The sequence below is a fragment of the Elephantulus edwardii genome, unplaced genomic scaffold (assembly GCF_000299155.1).
Source record: "Elephantulus edwardii isolate Elephantulus edwardi_28Jun2011 unplaced genomic scaffold, EleEdw1.0 scaffold00270, whole genome shotgun sequence".
Taxonomy (NCBI): Eukaryota; Metazoa; Chordata; class Mammalia; order Macroscelidea; family Macroscelididae; genus Elephantulus; species Elephantulus edwardii.
Window position 1 is genome coordinate 587813 of NW_006400020.1, and position 22738 is coordinate 610550.

At 42.0% G+C, this 22738-nt stretch overlaps 1 protein-coding gene across 2 annotated transcripts in view; it reads left to right on the forward strand.

Moving 5' to 3' along the window:
• The first annotated feature begins 1231 nt into the window (after positions 1-1231).
• Positions 1232-22738, forward strand: part of HERC3 (HECT and RLD domain containing E3 ubiquitin protein ligase 3) — a 158203-nt gene continuing 136696 nt past the window's right edge. Inside the window, exons 1-3 of one of the 2 annotated variants that reach the window (XM_006900006.1) lie at positions 1232-1384; positions 4053-4114; positions 16450-16704. In XM_006900006.1, coding sequence (XP_006900068.1) covers positions 16479-16704 — 226 coding nt within the window. In that variant the 5' untranslated portion in view covers positions 1232-1384; positions 4053-4114; positions 16450-16478. The remainder of the gene's footprint in view (positions 1385-4052; positions 4115-16449; positions 16705-22738) is intronic. The other variant, XM_006900007.1, reaches the window with a different exon arrangement.

Below are 22738 nucleotides of genomic sequence, written 5' to 3' on the forward strand. Positions count from 1 at the left end.
ATTTGGAACATAAGGAAATAGTCTCTTCCTTCCTCAGTGTTTCTAAAAGATGTTCAGTGTGATTCAAATTTCAAAGTTTTGTATGGTTTTCTTATATCACTTTAGGCCTATTTCACTATGGTTTCATATGCTAGTGGGCATTGCCTCATCATCAGTATGCATCACTTCCCAAGACTTCGGCCCTCACCCCGTCCCCACGCCCCATCTCCCGCCCTAGATCAATGTGTTCATTTCTCAGAGCAGATGATTGCTGACCTGGGGTGATTCAGATACTTGAAATTCTGATTACAGAAATTCTTCCACAAGAAGCAGCATTTTGTGTTAAAGCAAAACCTCCTCAGAGGGCTGGGCATTTCAGAGTTAAGTTAAAGGGGGCAGATGCCTGCAGTTGCCTTTCTGAGAACGGGCTCTTCAAAAGACTCTCTGTGGTTCACGTAGTCTGAATGCGCTTCCCTTGATCTGGTGGCCAAGGGAAGTCTGAATGCGCTTCGTGACCTTGAGGAGGAGGAAGCTCTAGAGACTCAGGGCCGGTGAGAGTGGGGAGGGCAAACTTCTTTATCCACATTGCTGGGTTTTAGGTCCCAGATCATCCTTCAGATTAGAAGATTTAAGATCGCAAGCTCACGGATTCTTATTTTCGTGTTTCCCCGGCTACCGCCCTCCAATCTCCATCCTTTCCTCTTCTTTGGGGCTTCCAACTCTCCTAAAGAACCCTGATCACGCGATGGGTACATCAACCACCTTTCCGTCTCTCCAGCTGGCAGCTCTGCATTTCGGCTTGGTGCTTTGCACCGTCCTCCCGCAGGCGAATGATATATCCTCCATCATGAAATACAACGCTTATAACCCAACTTCAGTTGTCACCCTCTCTACACTGTGCTCAAGGGTTTTGGTCACCTCTTTGGAAATAATAAGAACGGAGCCAAGAATCTGGGGGGAAATAAAATCGTTGATCCACTTGCTTCCATGCCAGTGGGAGAAAAAAAAAGCATTCGAATTCCAGCGCCGAGACTCGGCCTTCTGCCTTGTTCGATCTCGGCTGACACAAGTCGGAGTCCCAGTCCCCTCGCCTGCAGGTCTTGTCACCTCGCGGCGCCCCTGCCCCGCTCCTGAGCCTGGGCCTCTCCACGCCCCTTACCCGCGGATCTCGTAGCCCCTCCTCCAGAAAGCTTCGCCGCTGTCGCTATTGGTGAGAACTAACACCAGAATAACGTCCATTGGCTAGCGGAGGAGTCACTCACCCCGTGCATTCAGCCGCCCGCAGGCTTGCGGGGAAACTTCCTTATTATTGTGACGCCGAAAACCGAGAAACCCCAAGCCGGGCCGGAGGGGCTGGCACCTTCGGGATCCCGAGCGGCGTTTAGGTGGGGCGGCGGAGGCCAAGGTACGTGGATCGGGGCCCAGAGGTCCGAAGAGAAGGGGCCCGCGGAGCTGCAGCCGCCGCGTTCTCCTGGGTATGGCTGTCAGCGCGCGGCTCCCGAGGGGCGGCGGCGGCGGCTGCGGGGCGCCTTGTGCGAGGACTTGGGGAGACCCCTTGGGCTGTGGGCCTGGCGCGAGGGGCATCAGGGTTCGGCGCCAGCAGCCCCTGCAGCGTGCAAGGCGCGGGCAGCGGGGTTGTGACGAGAACGGGGCGCACCTGGGGTGCCTCTCGGGCCTCCCGCCTGCTTCCTCAGCGTTCCTGGGGGCTCGCCCAATTTCCAAACATTGCCCCACCCCGCGCTGGGAAAGGCCTTGAGTAGCCTGAAAAATGGGAGCCCCCCTTTGCTCCGACTCGCGTGCCTGTAGATCAGGAGAAATTACGACGCAGAAAGTGAAAAAAAAAAAAAAAAAAGGACCCTCCTCTTTCTTCTAACCCGCCCCCATTTAAATTCCGGGGATCCGCGAGGAACTGGGAGATGACACCTTCGGGGTGCACATTGGCGTGTAGCGCGGGGGCCGGGCACTCGGGGTCTGGGGGAGCTGAGCCGCCACCCCTGGAGTTTGCGCTGGGGACGTGGGGTTGGCGTCCGCGATGACAGCACCGGTAAGGGCTGCGGCGCGGGGCACCACCCACCTCGCGGAGGCCTCGCCGGGCTGGTCTCCACTGGGGGCCGCCTCCTGGGCGGGGTCGGGGCGAAGGAGAGGATGTGTGTGTGTGCACGCACGCAAGTGCGCGGATGGGCTCCGGGGTTGTCAGGGGCTTGGACGTTTGAAGGCAGGTGGGACATTGAGTCATTTGTCACTGTATGGAGAAGGCCAACCAGGACTAGAGAGAAGAGCGTGTGTAACCCGGAACGAGGGAGCCAGAGTGCTGTAGAGACAGTACCTAGGACAACTGTCCATTGGGGGTGTGTGTGTGTGTGTGTGTGTGTGTGTGTGTGTGTGTGTGTGTGTGTGTGTATTGTGTGTGTATTTTTCTACTTTGCTTTTGGTGTAACACTGTTTCTGTTTTCTTGTTAAGAGATCAGCTCGGTTTAGGTTTAGGGAGTACCCTAATTCATAGTGTAAACCCTCTGTGCTTTTGCTGGCTTTCACCACGCATGGAATGCTTTGAGAACTACAATTTAAGAGCTCTCTTCCATTTTAGTATTTTGGTCTGGCCCCTTCCACATAGGAAGATATTTCTTTAACCTTCCATTTTACGATTTGGTGACATCGAGTGGCCCGATTTTTAACTCACCACTGGGGAGAAAAAAGTTTAAAATCAGGATTAGCAGCCTTTTAAAATCCGGTGACGCTGCAGAGAGAGGATGTGTCATATTTTAGTAGGTAGATTACTGTGCAGCTTTTGTACTTTCCTTTACCCTGAGGGCGGGAGTGGTGGTATTATAAATCAGAGAGGAGGAATAGTATATTTTAAGTTCTCTTTTGAAAAGCAAAATAGATGAATCACATCTTCTATATCACTGTCTGACCCTGTAAAGAAGGCGCCTAAGAACCTTTGGGAAATAGCATTAGCTGGAATCTAGGCGACAGGGTAGAATCCTCTGGCAAAACTCCTCCTTTGACTGAAACCCACCCACCCCCCAAAAAAAACCAACCCAACCACACCAAAACCAACAACCCACTCCAACATTTATCCACATTCAGCCCTACTTTTTTATTAAGTAATTGGATTTTGTTTTGTTTTGGGTTTTATTTTTTAAGAAACCGGGATTCAAAAATGCTCCAAACAGTGTGGTTTAAGTCCATTATTTATAGCATTGCATTCTAAGGAACAAATTTAAATTAGTTAGGTAAGGTAAGGTAGAATGGACTTGAGAGCAGTGGGCTTGCTTGGGTGATTTTTTTTTTTCCTTTTAGAAGTGGGGGGAGATTTGTATAACCAATTAATAATTTTTTGTGTGTACATAATGAGAGTAGGCCCTACTGGAGACCAGATACACATAGCTTTGGAAATAAAAGTGATATGCTACACATTAAATTTGGATTCTCTCAATAAGAAGAAAGGAATAAAGTGTGATAATATTTTTAAATTATTCAAGGTTCTTTTTTTTTCCATTTGGGAGGCTGTGGGGTTGCTCTGAATTGGAATTGACTTGACCTCACTTACCAACAAAGATGCCCTAGTCTCTCCTCCTTCTGCAGCAAATATCCTGTAATGTTAAGGAGGAGAAGGAGGAAATATTAATATTGTGGCAAATTGACTATAATGTGTGTAGTACATGGAAAAAAGAAGGAACATATTAAAAATAATTTTTCAGAACTATCCATCTTTGTACTCGACGGCACATAACAACAACAACAACAACAACATAACAATCCATCTTTGTAAATGAAAATTAAATATTGAAAAATAATTTCATTTTTACTCCTCCCTGTCAAATGCAAGAATTTTATGAAGTGCTATCTATGCCTACACTTGCAGAAGTGACATCTGTTTGGATAGAGAGTATTTTGTTAGTATTTAACCATCTTCCATCTTTGTGATAGTGTTTGGATGAATATTCAAACTTGAATAATTTCAAGATATTCTTCTTCTTACAAGTTTGTTTCTGTCTCTTTTTTCAGTGATGTGAAAGTACTTTGCCAAATCCTTTATTAATGTTATTTGTTATTTCCTTACCTTTCAGATCTGTAAGGTGAGCTGCAATACTCCTGGCCTCTAGTTCCAATGTCAAGTATCTGACCTGTGGTGAGTTACTTAATTTCTCTGAACCCATTTACTCCCCTTGTCAATAGCGATAATATCTGACTCACAAAATTGACACAAAGATTAAACAAGGTAATATATGCAAAGGACTCAATCTATTAAAAGCTGCTGGGTAGATAGGAACTTTTAAAAATTCTAATACCTTCCTTTAGCTATGTTTTGAGGGAGGAGAACAAGGTGATCCCAGGAGGCAGGAGACCTGGTTTCTGGTCCTGCTTCAACCACTTACTTCCCAAGGGACCTCTGAAGGTCTCAGCTGCCATTAAAATGAGGTTAGGAATTTAAGCTTCTTGCTGAGTGATATTGGAGAAAAAGTTACAAAACCCAAAATCTACTCCCAACCTACATAACATATGTACAAATATAAAAAGAGAAAGAAAAGCTTTAATAGTGAATAAGCATCAGAACAAAATATGACAGACATTGGGCTAAAGAGTTTGCAAACAGAAAGGGATCAGACCCTTTCAGTAGCTAAGTGGTACAACATAATATTTATGTTTTCAAGATAAAATTGTTATATACTAGTCAAATCTGACTCATAGCAATAAATACATTGTGTGTGTAGAGTAAAACTATGGGGGTTTAGAGGTGAACTTTTGGAAGCAGATCGTCAGACCTGCCTTTTGAAGTACCTGCCTCTGAGTGAGTCTGAATAACCCTCTTCTTGGAGTTGAGTGTTTCCTTTTTGGTGCCACCCAAGGATTTCAAGATGAAGTCCTAGATTTCTAATATCTTTATGGCACCTGACCTGAAGTTCTGCTAATTTCCTTCTAGGATACTGAGAAGTAGGTGTGTGATTTTCCTTGATGATTGAAAAGAGGTGGCTTCTTGGCTCTACAGCAGACAACCTTGTTTTTCTATATTTTGCAAAGAAAAGGAACTTGCAGGGTTCAGAGCTGCTGTACATAGGGTCGGTCTTTATACATCGCAGGCAATTCAATGGCACGTAATAACAACATACTATATTGGTTGGTTTTATTTAAGCCTCTTGTCCACAGACCTTAGGGAGGGCCTTTGTATTTAAAAGTCAGTTGTTATTATGTTTTGGAAGAATATTCTTCTAAGTGGTACTGCATTCTTTTGTCAATACGCTGTACTGAGGTAACCTGGAGTTGCTGTGATGTTGAACCTTGTGCCATTGGGGTGTCAAATGCCCTAATGGTTACCCAGGGTGGACAATGTTTGATGGAGCTCCCAGTTTAAGAGAGGTTTGGAAGCAGGAGTGCCATCTACTTCCTAAGCAACATGCCCCTAGAAACTCTATGAACTTTGATAAATGACAATAGTTATAGAAAGGCTTCAGGCCTTTGGTTCATAGGGTTGTTATGAGTTGTGCTTGACTCAATGGCAATCAGCAACAACAACAAAGCAAATTTTAGGGGAATAGAGAAGGAGGGAATTCTCTTGCCTTTTTTTAGTGGGAAGATGGGACTGATATCAGGGTTAGGGTAAGACTGAGAAAAACTGGATAAATTGCGTATACTGCATTGAAACAGATGAGGGAAAGAATAATTTAAAAGTGATGTATGATAGGGTATTATGGTTATCACGAGAGTCCACAATTAAGGTTGCATAGTGGAGTGTACTGGGGGCGGTGGGCGAGGTGCAGGGGGATTGTATATCAAAGAAAGATTTTTTTCTTTTACTTTTCAAAGAGAGGAGCAAACTGGGGCCGGGGGAGGGGGGCGGCAGGAGGGAGGACTGGGCAGGGAGAAAAATGCAGCAATGAATGAATGGAAATCCAAAATCTCTGTAAGTGTTCATTAAAATTATTAAAATAAAATAGGAAAAAAAACCCCCAAACCTATTGTTTTCAATTAGGGAGCTCCGGTGGCATATTCATAGCCATTTGCAGTGCTAACCTCAAACCAGAGGCTCTACAGGAGCAAGATAGGGAGTCCCCTCAGGGTATTTTGATTTATAGGCTTAGAAACTTGATGCAGGATCGTATAAGTAGGAACCAACTTGACCACAGTGAGAGAGAGAGATTTTCACTTTGTTATTATTCTTCTAGAGGTAGGAGCAAATGGACTTTTAAGACCTCTTTAATAAGAAGATCCCTTTAATAACTGAACGCTATTGCTCCTTTGGGGAATAAATTACATTTAGAAATATTTACTGGTTGCAGGGGCGAGTGTGTCTATGTAGACAGAATCATCTGGTTCACTCTGTTCAGATTGCTTTGCTCACACTTTCTTTGACTAACATAAATTCCAAGTTCCTTGTAAACATGACCATGATTATTTTCCCAGCATGACCTCACTTATTCAATATCTTTAAACTTTTATTTTCCGAATTAGAAATGTGTGGCATGGCTCTGTTTCATGATGTTCTTCTCTGTTTAGTTGCCCTGATTTGTCCATTCCATTTATTTACAAAGGACTCAAAGTTTACCTGCCCCTGACCATCCATCATTGTAAGACATGTATTCCTCCTCACTTTGAGAGGAGCACATGCACACGCACATGTACACACACATACCCCCCCCCAACCCCACACCCACACACACATACATCTACACACACATGAACTTGTGAGTCTAATGGACTGGACTTGAATCCTACTTTTGATATTTACAAAGTAAGTTTCTATTTTGGCTACTTCCTTCCATAATCTTTGGATAAGTGACTCAACCTTGCTGACTCTCAGGGTTAGGTATTCACATTAAAAAAACCAAACCAACAAAAGCAAACCCACGGCTGTTGAGTCATCCAGACTGTGGGACCGTCTCTCAGGTTTCCAAGGCTGTAAATTTAATGAGAGGAGATCACTCATCTTTCTCCCTCTGAGTCATTGCTGAGTTGGAACTGCCAGGAACTCACCCCCTTTCGGCTAGCAGCACTGTGTGCTACAGACTACACCACCAAGTTAAAGCAGTGTGCACTATGTACAAGAATGTTCATTGCGGTATTGTTGGAAATAGAAAAGACAAAAATGACTCACCTGTCCGTCACTAACCCATTACTATTGAGTTTATTCTGACTCATACCAATCCTGGAGGATAGAGTAGAACAGTACCACAGAGTTTCTGAGTCTGCAAGTCTTGACAGAGGCCGATTACCTCATCTCTCTCTCCTGGAGTGTCTTGGAGGATTTAGATGAACAGTCTGAATTAGGAACCCAGTGCTTAACGCCACCTTGTCCCTCAGTGGGAAAAGTGAATAATGAAACTGTAATTCACCCCTAAAACACAGCAGCATTTTTGATGATAATGGAAAATCAATTAACTCCAATGTGAACCAAAATAAATTTTTTAAAAATCATTGAACTCCAAAGTGTCACTGTAGCTGAATGTTAACAGACAGTCTTGAACATGTTTCTTTGTATCTATTTTCATGAGTGTGTTCCTCTCTGCACCTCCTAAATGTATCATGCAGTAAAATAGCCACTAACCATCCATGGCTACTTATGTTAAAATTCGAAATTGAAAGTGAAGAAAACTAAGTTTCCTGTTTCTCATTTCAGTTGTTCACTGTTCACTATGTAGATAATGATATCTAAGCTCATTTGAAAGAAAGCTTAACCCTGTTTTAAATGAGATTAAAAGTTCTACCTGGATGCTATTTAGGTTTCTGTGACATCCAGAGGAATAGGGTTCGATTGTTAGACTGCTTTGCACATAGTCCAATTATGAAAGGGGCAAAGTTTTAGGATTGCAGCTTACTTTTTAGCAGTCACGTGTTAGGAGGGCTGTTAAAAGAACTTCATTTACCACCTTGCATTTCCCAGATATTGGAAGAAAATACAGGCAAAACCCTTTTTTCCTAGCAACCTTAAATACCCTTCACGGATGTTAGGACAGATGGTGTTATTGCCCCTCTGCTGTCGTGCAGATTTGACAGAACACAACCAGTGCAAATTGAATTGTAGTGAAAAGAAAGGAATCACACGCCCTGTCCTATTTTGGGGTCCTTGTTCCTGCTGAGTGCTCTCTTAAAGGTACTCCTCTGTTGGTGTCGGCTTACACAGTGACTCTAAATCAGTGAGAACTGAACCACTTACTCTCAAGTTGATTCTCATGGTGCACTTGTGCTCCGGGAATGAAACTGCACAGTAGAATTTCTTGGCTGTAATCAGAGGGGGAGCTCTGATTCACAGTGAGTTGCTAACCCAAATTTGACACCTCTCTGGTGGTTCGAATCCACCAGTGCTTCTCAGGGAACAAGGTGGTCAATTTCCTGCTGTGGAAATTCACAGCCTCCTGTGTAAACCTGCTGGAAGGTCATGAGAAAGTGAGCGAGTAATCTTACAGAAGCAGATTGCTAGTCTTTTTTATGAGATGCTTCTAAGTGGGTACAAAACTCTAACGTTTAGATTTGTGGGTGAGTGTTAAACCTAAGAATGTGTATGTTGTTGTGTACCACTGAGACAGAACTGACCTATAGCTGACCCTCCAGCAGTTTTCAAGAAGTAGTAAATTGCAAAGGAGAAGATTGCTTATCTCTCTCCAGCAGAAAAGTTAGTGTTGTTGAGCCCCATGCAGATTGGCAGTGCAGCTCCCTATCATAACACTGCTTTGTTGTTGTTGTTATGTGCCGTCGAGTCGCCTGCGACTCATAGCGACCCTATGTACAACAGCCCTAAACTCTGCTCTGTCCTGTGCCAATCGCACTGTCTCTGACACTCCCATCCCAATTATCCCAGTCACTGAATCTACCAGTCACTGAATCTATCCACCTCATAGAGGGCCTTCCCCTCCTGCCCTGTTCCTCCACCCTCCCAAGCATGATGTCCTTCTCCAAGGACCGGTCTCGCCTCACAACATGTCCAAAGTATGTTAGACAGAGCCTCAGAATCCTTGCCTCCAAGGAGCCACCCGGTTTAACCCTTTCCAGGACAAATCTGTTTATTTTCCTAGCACTCCATGGTATTCTCAATACTCTTCTCCAGCACCTAAGCTCAAAAGCATCAATTCTCCTTCTATCCTCCTTGGTCATTGTCCAACCCTCTGATGCATAACAAGTGATAGCAAAGACCATGGCCTGTATCAGACGCACCTTAGTCTCCAGAGAGACACCATTGCTCTTCAGTACTTTGGAGAGGTCGCTAACAGCAGACTTTCCCATGGCAATGCGCCTTTTAATTTTCTGGCCACTGGTGCCAAGACTGTTGACTGTGGAGCCAAGCAAACTAAAGCTGTGTACAATCTCAATCCCTTCACCATCCATCCTGATGCTGCCAATTGGTCCAGTGGTGAGAATCTTTGTCTTCTTGACATTGAGCCTCAATCCATATTGTAGGCTGCAGTCCTTGACACTCTGCAGCAGGTGCTTCAGGTCCTCTTCATTTTCAGCAAGCAGGGTTGTGTCATCTGCATAACGCAGATTGTTGATAAATCGTCCACCAGTCTTGACCCCACATTTCTCCTCATAGAGCCCAGCCTCTTGGATAATCTTCTCTGCATATAGGTTGAAAAGGTGTGGAGATAGGATGCATCCCTGGTGTATGCCCTTCCCAGTTTTGAACCATACAGTGTTCCCTTGCTCTGTTATTTTTTTTTAAATTTTTTTTATTTTTATTTATTTATTTTTTTTATTTTTTTTCCTTGCTCTGTTCTAACGACTGCCTCCTGGTCCAAGTATAGGTTTCACATTAGAACAGTCAAGTGTTCTGGGATTCCCATTCTTCTCAGAGTCAGCCATAGTTTGTTATGATCCACACAGTCAAATGCCTTTGCATAGTCAATGAAACACAGATAGACATTCCTCTGGTATTCCCTGCTTTCAGCTAAGATCCATCTAACATCAGCTACAATATCGCTAGTACCACGACTCCTTCTAAACCCAGCCTGGACTTCTGGTAGTTCTCTGCTGATGTGCTGTTCCAGTCGTTTTTGGGTAATCTTCAGTAAAATCTTGCTTGCATGTGAAATCAGTGAGATTGTTCTGTAGTTTCCACACTCTGTTGGGTCACCTTTCTTTGGGATACGAACAAATATCTATCTCTTCCAGTCAGTTGGCCAAGTGGTTGTTCTCCAGATTTCTTGGCACAGCATGTAGATAACAGAAAAGGCAAAGGAGGTTGAGTTTTCAAGTATGGAAATACAAAGGAAGAGGAACAATTGTAAGCAGACACTGGTGATTGGGACATGGAATGTGAGAACCATGAATGTAGGAAAATTAGATATTGTTAAGGAAGAAATGGAACACATAAATATTGATATACTAGGCATTGGTGAGATGAGATGGTGAACACTGCTATAGCTCCCTAAAATGAGTATGTTGGTTTTGAGTGCCTTAGAGTCAGAACCTATGCACAGCTGACCCTCCAGTGGGTTTTTAGACGCAGTTAATGGCATGGGAGGAGATTGCCCACCCTTTGCCCATGGAGCTGATGACAGACTTAAACTGCCAGAGATTCTCCACCCTTGGGTTGGCAGGGCAACTCCTTACAGACTAGGCTACCAAGTACACTCAGTGTGTCCAAAAATACGGTATCAAAAAGCAATGTCCAAGCAAACGTTTGTACATAAATGCTTAGGCTATTAATTTGTATAGGTTTCGTTTCACTTTTTTCACAACTTCCAATTTTCTGAGCTTTTTCCCACACATTATGTATTCCAATATTGATGGATCTCTGCAGTTGTTTGCCCTTATTTTGAGTCATGCCACATCAGCAAATGGAGGTCCCTTCAGTGGCTCATAGCTTTACCCCATCCACATCAATAAAGGCGACTGTACTTTGAGGAGGCACCTCTTTCCTATGGTCTTCCAACCCGAGAACCTCATCTTCTGAAATTATCTCAGACAATACTCTGCCACTATCTGTAGCATTTTCAAAGACATATTATTGCAGAAGGGGATGACCAGTCCTGCTTCCTACTCTGTCACTGTCTGGAAGCTCCAATGAAATCTGTCCACTATGGGTGATCATGCTGGTTTAGCGCCTAGCATCACGGCAACATGGAAGACACCACAGCATGACAAAACCACAGCCAGGTGATGGAAACACACCCTTCTCCCACAACAATGAGCTGACATTTACTGGGCATTCACAACTATATGGCAGGCACTGTGCTGGGCACATTCCACATGTATACTCTCCTTACCTCTCACAGCAACAATATTGTTTTTCACTCTATTTTGGAGACCAGGAAACAGGAAGTGGTTAAACATTTCCCCCCATGGTTTTGTAGCTAGTGAGATAAATCAGAGATTTCACCTCTAGTCCTTTTGGTTCCCACACCTGGCTAGGATGATGACAAATCTTTTATTAGGAATAGGTGAGAACAAGGATTTGGGTAAGTGCCAGATGTGATGAGGAGAAAAAGTGATTTTTATTTGTTTTGCGATGGAGAAATTAGAGGCAGAAAACAGAGAGGCTAGGGCAAGGTGGCATGGGGCATCTCAGGGGACTATCAGCAATGCTGAACTAGAGTGAGCTGCAGTACCATCCTGTGTTCTCTTGCAGTAGCTTTCATAACTGTTTTAGAGAGAAAGAAAGGAAGGAAGGAAGGAAGGAAGGAAAGAAAAAAAGAAAGAAAGAAAATTCTGCTCCTTACAGGAAGGAAGAGATGGAAAGTGAGATAAGATGGGTAGGAGGAATGTAGGGGGTCAAAATGCTCAGTGTTACTGAACATTGCTGAAGTGAGACTCAGCAGATTCATAATCTGAGTGAGACCCACCAGATTTCCCCATGAGAACTGAATCTGTCCCCTAGAAGTCACATGATTTTTAGGGGAGAGATTCAGTGTCTCTTCAGAAGAGTCTACAGCAGGTTGAGCAGTGTATCATAATGACCTAGATTGCTTCTATACCCAGACCAGGAAACAGTCCTCAGAGCAGAGCAAGGAAACACCACATGGTTCAAAATCAAGAAAGGAGTGTATCAGGTATGCATCCTGTCTCAATCTCAATCTCTTTTCAGTCTGTATGCAGAACCAATTATTTGAGAGGCTGGGCTTTATAAGGAGGAATGTGACATCAGGATTGGAGGAGGATTCATCAACAACCTACATTATGCAGATGACACAACTTTGATTGCTGAAACTGAGGCAGACCTGAAGTGTTTGCTGCAGAAAGTCAGTCTAAAATTCCTCTTTTGATTTCCTGACTGCTGGTGCCAAGAGTGTTGATTGTGGTGCCAATCAAACTGTAACTGTTAAAAACCTCAATCTCTTGTCCATCTATCATGGTACTCCTAGTTGGCCCAGTGGTGAGAATCTTTGTCTTCTTGATGTTGAACTTCAGTCCATATTGCAGACTATAGCCCTTGACTTTTCTACATCAAGCACTTCAGGTCCTCCTCAGTTGCAGCAAGCAAGGTTGTATCATCTGCATAACATAGGTAGTTGATGAATCTTCCTCCAATCCTGATGTCACATTTCTCCTCATAAAGCCAGTCTCCGGAATGATCTGTTCTGCATATAGATTGAAGAGTTATGGAGACAGGATGCATTCCTGACACACTCCTTTCTTGATTTTGAACCATGCAGTGTTTCTCCTGCTCTGTTCTGAGTACCGCTTCCTAGTTCAAGTATAGGTTTTACATAAGCAAAATCAAGTGTGTTCTGGGATGGTATCAAATTTTGGGAGTCCAAAAGCTAAGTTAGGGAGCTCAGGTGGCCTAGTGGCAAGAAGCTGCACTGCAGTTCTGAAGGCATGCAGTTCAAGGCCACCAGCAGCTCTGCCATGGAAGGATTGGCAGTTTCCTCCCATACAATTAACTGCCTCAGAAAACCCACCGGAGAGTCAGCTATGGTCAGTTCCAACTCTGTGGTACACAACAACAGCAAACTACATAACTGGGGAGAGACTGACAAATTTTGACCAAAAAAGCATCTAAAGATCAGCTACCTTCCAAAGACTGACTCATGCTAATCATGTTTACAAGAAGGTAATGGATCCAGGTTGCTGGTGGCTTTTATCTGCCAGCTGCTTCACAGGAGAAAGATGAGCAGTCTCCTCCTGTGCGATTAACTGGCCTGAAAACTTGCTGAGAGTCAGCTATGAGTCGATTCTGACTTTATGTTACACAGCAACAACAACAGTAGATCCAGGAAGCCAAATTAATAATGAGAAGCTTGGTGGGTAGGGAATTGCACTGCCAACTCAAAGAAGAGTGGTTAGAAACTGCCAGCTGCTCTGTGGGAGAAAAATATGCAATCTCCTCTCTTGCAATTTACAGCCTCTGAAAACCTACTGCAGGGTCAGCTGTGTGTCAGTTAGTACTCCACAGCAATGAGTCTGAGGACAAGTAGACACGCCAACAAGACTTGGATGCTTTGCTCATCTTGTTAGTGTGTGCTTTCCCGTTGGTAGAATTTACCTTGGAAATCAATATTTAAGATTACTTGTTAAGGAACTAGCGGCATAGTACGTTACATGTTGCACTGCTAATAGGTTTGGTGGTTCAAATCTACCAGCTGCTTTGTGGGAGAAAGGTTTTTACCTATAAAGATTGATAATTTTGGAAACTAAATGGAAAAACTCAACCACCACAGAGAATAGACTTGACCGAAGTGGACTGTTTATTTGTTGTTGTTAAGCATATGAAGGATTTGTGGGTCATTATATCTGATGGTCCGTAATTGGCTTGGTGTGGATTCTGTTTTATGGTTTATTGGCTTGGCAGTGGTCAAGTGCCATCCCTGTTCACAAGTGAGCTGAATTTGATGAAGTTCAGATAAAGGGGAGCTTGGAAGAAGTATGAAGTAGACAAAGGTAGTAAATAACACACTGGAGGAATTTTATTAAGAAGCAAATCTACCTTTTTCAGCAAAGTTACATGAACCAATCAACAAATAAATGGTTAGAAAAACTATGGTATAGTCACATAATAGAATACAACACAGCACTGAAAAACAAGGAACTCATAAAATATTATACAACATGGGTGGCCCTGGAGGACATTATACAGAATGAAATATCCCAGACACAAAAGGACAAATACTGCATAATACTGCTGTTATAAAACAAGACTTACATGGGATTTGGGTGTAAATGAAGAAAAAGAGGATATAAATAATGAATACTGCATTGGAACAGATGAAGGAAAAAACTGTTTAAAGGGAATATATGATTAGGAATTATATGTACAACAGCAGCCCAGAGTAAGAGGTACATTGTAAAGAGGACTGGGGGCAGGGGAGGGAGGTAATTGTGCAATAATGAATGAATATGAAAAAAAAATACCCAAAAAACCAAATGAAGGGAGGGAGGGGTGAGATGTGCAATAGTGAATTAATAAAAATTAACTTTTCTGTAAAGTTTTATTAAAATTACAATTAAAATAAAATTTTAAAAAAAATAGTTTCATGAGGATGCCGCTTTCTTTATGTTAAGTTCATTCCAATCATATTCTTGTATCTTCTCCCTGGCCTTTTATTTATTTTTCATATGATTCATTTAAAAAATCCATTTTTTATTTGATTGAAAATTTACAAATCATTTTGGGTTTTTAACTTGATCATTCATAGACATTTTGCTTTATAACCACAATGTCTGATCAATCTCTTATATATTGCTTTTTATTTTTTCACATTCGACCTTTCTGTTTATTAATATTGAGTCCTCATTCCTGATAACTATCCCCTTACCCTTTAACTTGACGATATCGGTGCTGTGTACCATCGATTCAAAATTGACCCATAGTTGACCCTCCATTGGATTTTCAGAGGCAATCACATGAGAGATTGTCCATCTTTCTCCGATGGAGCAGCTGGTGGATTCAAACCATGTGCTGCTGGGTTGGCAACACAATCCTTACCACTAAGCCACCAGAGCTCCCTTGGGATGCTCCCTTGGCATCAGCTGGGATGTGCAGCATTGGTATTATTATGGTGAACATAGCTGCCTTTCAGACAGTTGGTCTAGTTCTGTTCCTGGCCAACACAGTGAGCTGACCTTACGTGATGAGTAGTATTTTATTTTATCAGTACTGTCTGCTTACCCATTTTCCTCTTGCTGGGCATTTACATTGTTAGCATTTTGGGTTAGTGTGACTAAGTCCACTGAATGTCTGTTTCCATCACCTGGCTGTGGTTTTGTCATGCTGTGGTGTCTTCCATGTTGCCGTGATGCTAGGCACTAAACCAGCATGATCACCCATAGTGGACAGATTTCATTGGAGCTTCCAGACAGTGACAGAGTAGGAAGCAGGACTGGTCATCCCCTTCTGCAATAATATGTCTTTGAAAATGCTACAGATAGTGGCAGAGTATTGTCTGAGATAATTTCAGAAGATGAGGTTCTCGGGTTGGAAGACCATAGGAAAGAGGTGCCTCCTCAAAGTACAGTCGCCTTTATTGATGTGGATGGGGTAAAGCTATGAGCCAGTGAAGGGACCGTCATTTGCTGATGTGGCATGACTCAAAATAAGGGCAAACAACTGCAGAGATCCATCAATATTGGAATACATAATGTGTGGGGAAAAGCTCAGAAAATTGGAAGTTGTGAAAAAAGCGAAACAAAACCTATACAAATTAATAGCCTAAGCATTTATGTACAAACGTTTGCTTGGACATTGCTTTTTGATACCGTATTTTTGGACACACTGAGTGTACTTGGTAGCCTAGTCTGTAAGGAGTTGCCCTGCCAACCCAAGGGTGGAGAATCTCTGGCAGTTTAAGTCTGTCATCAGCTCCATGGGCAAAAGATGAGCAATGTCCTCCCATCCAATGGCGAGTGGGAGAGTTGTTTTCACTCCTGGAAGGTAGCTTTATTTTTAAGAGTTCAGGACACTGCACATGGAGTGTATACAGAAAATTGAGTGTTTGTGTGGTTCTGTAGATACAAGCATGGACTTTGGTGTCAGAGCCAAAGTCTAGTTCTGTTTCTTCTTGCGGTGTGACCTTAGACATGCTTCTTAATCTCTCTGAATCAAGCCTCTATCTGAAACAACAAGGTAGGGTTGGCTGGTGTTAAGATGAAGTGAGATGGTGATACAAATGCTTAGCATGATGACTAGTTTAATATAAACTCAGTGATGTTACTTATATAATTATTAGTTGGAGAAATAAACGAAGCTCACAGAATGTTAAAAATGAAGAAATAAATTAGTGTACGTCATAGCAGTTAAGCAAATTGGGCAAATTATATATGCATAAATCATGTGATCTAGCTGGCTGTATTCACTTCAAAGACTTGGAAAAACAAGAGTTATTTAAAAATGCTTTTTAAAAACACTTATCCATACATAAACTATCATTAGTGTTACAACATAACTACTTTCAACAATATTAATATTTTATTTTGCAATGTAAATGACATGAAGAAGATTAAAAATTATTTTAAAATTGGTTACATTTATTTCTTAAAGTTTGTTTTTCTCTGATCCTTTTTTTTTTTATTGTCTTTTTCTAAAATTCTCTCTTCTAGGCTACATGACATCCTGAAGGATACGAACAATGTTATGTTGGGGATATTGGTCTCTGGGCCAGCCTGGTATCAGTACCAACCTGCAGGGGATAGTGGCAGAGCCACAGGTGTGTGGCTTCATATCTGATAGAAGTGTCAAGGAAGTTGCCTGTGGCGGAAACCACTCTGTTTTCCTGCTGGAGGATGGGGAAGTGTATACCTGTGGTTTGAACACCAAGGGACAACTGGGCCATGAGAGGGAAGGAAACAAACCTGGTAAGTGCTCCTCGCTTGCCTAGCTGCTGTCAAAGAGCATTAAAAGGTGGGTAAAGAAAGGGGCCAGTTGAAGTTGTTCTTACTAAGTGGCTGTCTTTGACTGAAGCTCTTTTGAACACTGCAGCAATTCTCTCTTGTTTAGAACTGTGTTTGATCCAGTCCTTTTGATGGAGAAACAAATTTTGCTTTTTCATTTTATTAAATAATGTATGTAATATCATTTATGAGGTAAAGGAAGATGCCTCCTTAGCATTCAAGAAATATATTTTCCACAGTAGTCAGATGCAAAGACATAAGGAAGTTTTGTGACCAGATATCTTTAAATAATTAATGTCAGAAGTCGTTATTTTCCCTAATTATTTATTTATTTCTTTCTGCATATGCCTAATGTACTTTTCTTAGCATTAGGTAGGTGTTAGGCACAGTGCTTGTTGGTGTGAGTAAGAAAGTGAATAACTGAATGACATAAAATCAGAAAGGTATAATTTGCCCAGAGATAGAGCTCAGAAAACAGGATTTGGATTAAAGGGTTAGTGGGAATGAGAATTACAGAGCAGAAGTGGGAATAATGTTACTACTTTGTGAGCAAAAGTCAAAATCATTGCCAACTTATAGTTGACTCTCTTGTGGATTTTTAGAGGCTATAAAGTGCATAGGAGGAGATTGCCAGTTTCCCCTTTCAGTGCAGCTAGTGAATTTGAACCCCAAGCAATACATGGCCTTTGCGTTACCAGTGCACCTTTCTATGGACTATGCACAAGACCTCCCTGTGAGCATTGTAATTAATGTAATAAAGCAAAATGTGGAAAACCACTTTGCCTTGTAAATTTTAATTGCAATCACAATAAAAAGAGGGGAGGGGAGAACAGCAAAAGGAAAGCTAAGGTCCAATGTTAATGTTTCTCCAGTGATTCCTTGGTGTGGCGAGTGCTATGATGGAAGTGTGTGTGCAGTGAACTGAACTGAATATGTGGGCAGCATAGGGTAGGAGGGGTTTGTTCCGCCTCTGTGAGTTGAACAGAAGAATGAGTAGGACTTCATGAGGTGTGCGCATCTATGTTCATGCACATGTGTGTGGAAATAGAAAAGCTATTGTATATCTGAGTGTACTTCCTGATAAACACTTGGGTGTCAAAGAACCACAGTTGCTGTGAGTGTGGGAGAGGGAGTGGGGAGAGACTGAAGAAGAAAGGTAGTGAGAGAGGTTAAACAGAAAACCCCTTTCTGTGCAAAACAGTCAACTAATTAAACCATCTTCTGTGTCGATTCCAACTCGTGTGCTCCCATGTTGCAGGGTACAGTTACATTCATACGGTTTTCAGTGGCCAGTTTTTCAGAATCATGTCCTTCTTCTGAAGCACCTTTGGGTGGCTTCAAACTGCCAGCCTTTCTGTTAGTAGTCAAGTGTGTAATCATTTGTACCATCCAGGAACTCCTGGAAACTAGACATATTTTAGTACCTTTAATTTCTTGTTATTACTTAAATATGCTGCACATAGTTAAGGATCTGGTGGCCTACTGGTCAGGAGCCTCACTGCCAACCCAAAGGCATGTGATTTGAATCCACCAGCTGCTTTGCAGGAGAAAGATGGGCAGTCTCCTCTATGTGATTTATTGCCTCTGAAATCCCACTGAAGGGTCAGCTGTGGGTTAATTCTGATTTGAGAGTCATAACAATGATAACAAAGTGGCAAAATGGTTTAAGAGCTTGGCTGCTAATTGAAAGGTTGGTGGTTTGAACCCACCAACTGCTCCTTTGGAGAAAGATGGGGGCAACATATGTCCAAACAGATTTCTAGCTTTAGAAGCTGTATGAAGCAGTTTTACTTTGCCCTGTAAGGTTTGGTATGAGTTAGAATTGACTTGTTGGCAGTGGCAGTAGGTTCAGCACATTTAGTGTATTGGCTTAACTCTTGTTTTTCCTCTCACATTTACTGTCTAAAGAATCTAAGCTTGACATGTTAACTTAACAGCACACAACAATAATATATGTAGCATGGACGTTCTCAGCCTTAGACTGCAGCTACATTTGGAGTAGTATTGATGATCCTTAAATGAGTTCTTCTTGATGACTAGGGTAGTGTCTTAAATTGTGATTGTCACTAACTTTTTTTTAAAGTTATGTACAATTTATTTTAGTCTATAAAATTCAGTCTCTACATTCTGACCATTTAAATTACTTTCAAATATGTATAGACAGCAGCATTTTCTTAATAACCTTTTGACATTCATAATTTAAAACTAACTTAACAAGATTCTCTCAATATTTTGAATAATTTGAACATTTTTCAGCACATCCACAAATGCAGATAAACTACTGAATTGCTATGATAAAAACTATGAAAATATTTGTCAAAGATAGTTTCTAAAACCTAACAGTTAACTTTGTACGCTAGTCTTTCCGATTGCTCATTTCTGGAGTCACATAAGAAATTTCAAAATTTATCACTCCGTTTCAACTTGTCCTTATGGGAACTCAGTTTTGCTTTTTAGTGTTGCTGATTGCAACTTATATATATGCCTGAGATACAGCACAACCTGCATTTTCAATTTAATACACTAAATATGATTAAAAGATTGTAGTATTTTTTCATCCTAAAGGCTGAGATGAATTGCAGAAAGGCATTTAAAAAAATTTTTTTTATTTTCATATAGTAGTACCTTTATAGTATGTTTCATTCATATTTTTCATTCATGTTTTTCCCCTACTAGTTTATTTTCAAAATTCGAATACAAATTTGAGCAAATTCTTTAACTAACATTTTTATGATGACTTAAAAAGAAGTGGTTCCCTGTCAGTTTATGTTGATTCCAATCCTTAAAGGTGTTCATACTTACTTTATAGTATTCACTGTATTATACCCTTCTGTAAGGTAGACAGGGTGGATGGGTAACAAAGTGTAGTTGTTCTTGTTGTTGTTATGTGCCGTCGAGTCGCCTGCGACTCATAGCGACCCTATGTACAACAGCCCTAAACTCCGCTCTGTCCTGTGCCAATCGCACTGTCTCTGACACTCCCATCCCAATTATCCTAGTCACTGAATCAATCCACCTCATAGAGGGCCTTCCTCTCCTGCGCCGTCCCTCCGCCCTCCCAAGCATGATGTCCCTCTCCAAGGACCGGTCTCTCCTCACTACATGTCCAAAGTAAGTTAGACGGAGCCTCAGAATCCTTGCCTCCAAGGAGCCACCCGGTTTAACCCTCTCCAGGACAAATCTATTTGTTTTCCTAGCAGTCCATGGTATTCTCAGTACTCTTCTCCAGCACCACAGCTCAAAGGCATCAGTTCTCCTTCTGTCCTCCTTGGTCATTGTCCAACTCTCTGATGCATAACAGGTGATTGCGAAGACCATGGCCTGTATCAGACGCACCTTAGTCTCCAGAGAGACACCACTGCTCTTCAGCACTTTGGAGAGGTCCCTAACAGCAGACTTTCCCATGGCAATGCGCCTTTTAATTTTCCTGGCTGCTGGTTCCAAGACTGTTGACTATGGAGCCAAGCAAACTAAAGCTGTGTACAATCTCAATCTCTTCACCATCCATCCTGATGCTGCCGATTGGTCCAGTGGTGAGAATCTTTGTCTTCTTGACATTGAGCCTCAATCCATATTGTAGGCTGCAGTCCTTGACACTCTGCAGCAGGTGCTTCAGGTCCTCCTCAGTTTCAGCAAGCAGGGTTGTGTCATCCGCATAACGCAGATTGTTGATAAATCATCCACCAATCCTAACCCCACATTTCTCCTCATAGAGCCCAGCCTCCCGGATAATCTGTTCTGCATATAGGTTGAAAAGGTACGGAGATAGGATGCATCCCTGGCGTACGTCCTTCCCAATTTTGAACCATGCAGTGTTCCCTTGCTCTGTTCTGACGACTGCCTCCTGGTCCAAGTATAAGTTTCGCATTAGAACAATCAAGTGTTCTGGGATTCCCATTCTTCTCAGAGTCAGCCACAGTTTGTTATGATCTACACAGTCAAATGCAGAAAGTGTAGTTATGTCCTAAAAATAGATCTTAGTTAAAAAAAAATTGTGAGTGTGACTGTGTATGTGTCACACTAGCTTGGGCAAATACCATTTTCATTCTTACCTGCCCCCCTTTCATTCAGTCTAGACCAAATCCAGACACTGAAGCTTTATTAAAAAGCAGCCTTGCAGTTTTCTCTAGAAGCTTATTAGGATTATTGGGTATGTGTCCATTTATGCAAGTGGTTTGGCTTCAGGATGAAGTCAATATCTGCTGTGACACTCTCCCTCTTTTCCAATTTGAAATTGGCTACTCATAAAACCTTCTCATGTTAAAAGATCAAGCACATCAAGAAGTACTAACCCATATTAAATCACAGTTACTTTTTTACCAACTGAAACCATGTAGTGTATGTGTGTGTGTGTGTATTTAAACAAAAAGTCCTACAGAACTGAAATTCCGAAATACAATTATGACTTCAATACTATGAAGAAACAGATAATTTCTTATAATGTTCTCTCATCCCTCTTTATATCCCTCCTCTAGTAAGTGGCTTTTTTCTGTGGTTTCGCTAGCTAAAAAATGTCAGTGTACATTTAGATTCATTAATTTTTATGTTGACTGTTGACAAGCATCAGAGCTGCTAGTCAGCAAAATGGTGAAGTTTGTGAATTGTGCTTTGTAAATTTCCACTTCTTCATTCTTTGCTTCCATGCTTCTTAATTGGAGCCCTCTCTGGCATACTGGAGAGAGATCTGGTGGCTTCTTCTCATTGTTGTTGTTAGATGCTGTTGAGTGCAGCTCATAACGTCCTGTTCTACCCTGTGCCATGCCCACCATTTCTGACTTGAGCTCACTGCTGCAGTCACTATGTCAGTATATCTTATTGGGGGTATTTCTCTCTTTTTCTGGTCCTTTACCTTTCCAAGCATGATATATCCCTTTCCAAGGAATAGCCTCTCCTAGCAGCATGTCTAAAGTATGAGAGATGGAACATGCCCATCTTTGCTTCCTAAGCTATACAGTTCAACTTCATGATTGGCTCTGTAGAGCAGTCTTGCTCTGTCACATGGGTTTGCTGTCAGTCAAAGACTGACTTAATGGGTCTTAGCAGCTAAAACATTATAGAGGTGGCAGGAAGGTTGTTTAAAAAACGAGTCTTCATATTGGAAAAGATTAAGCCATAGCCTTCTTTCTTCTTCTCCTACTTAGCTCACTTGTATTTTTCATTAAGTTCCATACTCATTACGTGAGAGCCAGTGTCCAACAAATGAATATCTCTACACAGTTTGTGTCAGGTCATAGCCCAAAAGCATGATTCTGCAGGACTTTTCTACACTTAACCCTTGTTTATGCACCAGTGCCTTTATAATAGATACTTCACATCAAAGAATTGAGGAGCTACGCCTTTCAAGGGGTTGTTTTAGGGACAAAGAGGATCTTTTCCTTCAGGGACAGCATGGTGGGGTGCCTTCTGGAAACAGAAGAACCCAGTGGAGCATTGTCATCTGCTAGAGTGTTGGCTCAGGATTCATACAGTGATGATATTGTCTGATATATCGATAGGGTTTTCATGGGTTGCTTTTTTAGAAGTAGATTGTCAGGCTTTTCTTCCTTGTCTAGTTTTGCATGAAGGATCTGTTAAAACCTGTCCAGCATTACAGCAACATGTAAACCTTTCCCTTTTGTGCATGTCTTCTCACCTCTAAATGGGATTATTATGCGTGTTCCCTCACCCGTGGAGGTAATCTTTGTAACTATGTAATGTAGTCTCTGGCAAGTGGCAGCCATTCAATTTGTGCTAATTCTCAGTTTTTACCATGCTGTGGAAAGCCTGGTACTGCCTTTGGGGTTATGGGAAAAGACTGCAGGGCTGGGAGTCTGGAAACCAGGAAAGGCTAGTGTGGCCCTGGGCACATTTCCTCTTTACATCAGAGACCTTTCCTGTAAGAGATGTCTTGTTCTAATATTTTTTAATGTATTTTGTTATTTACAATATATGCAGGAAAACACACGCCAGTTTAACTATTTCCTATATGAACAATCAAGTGACGTCAATCACATTTTTC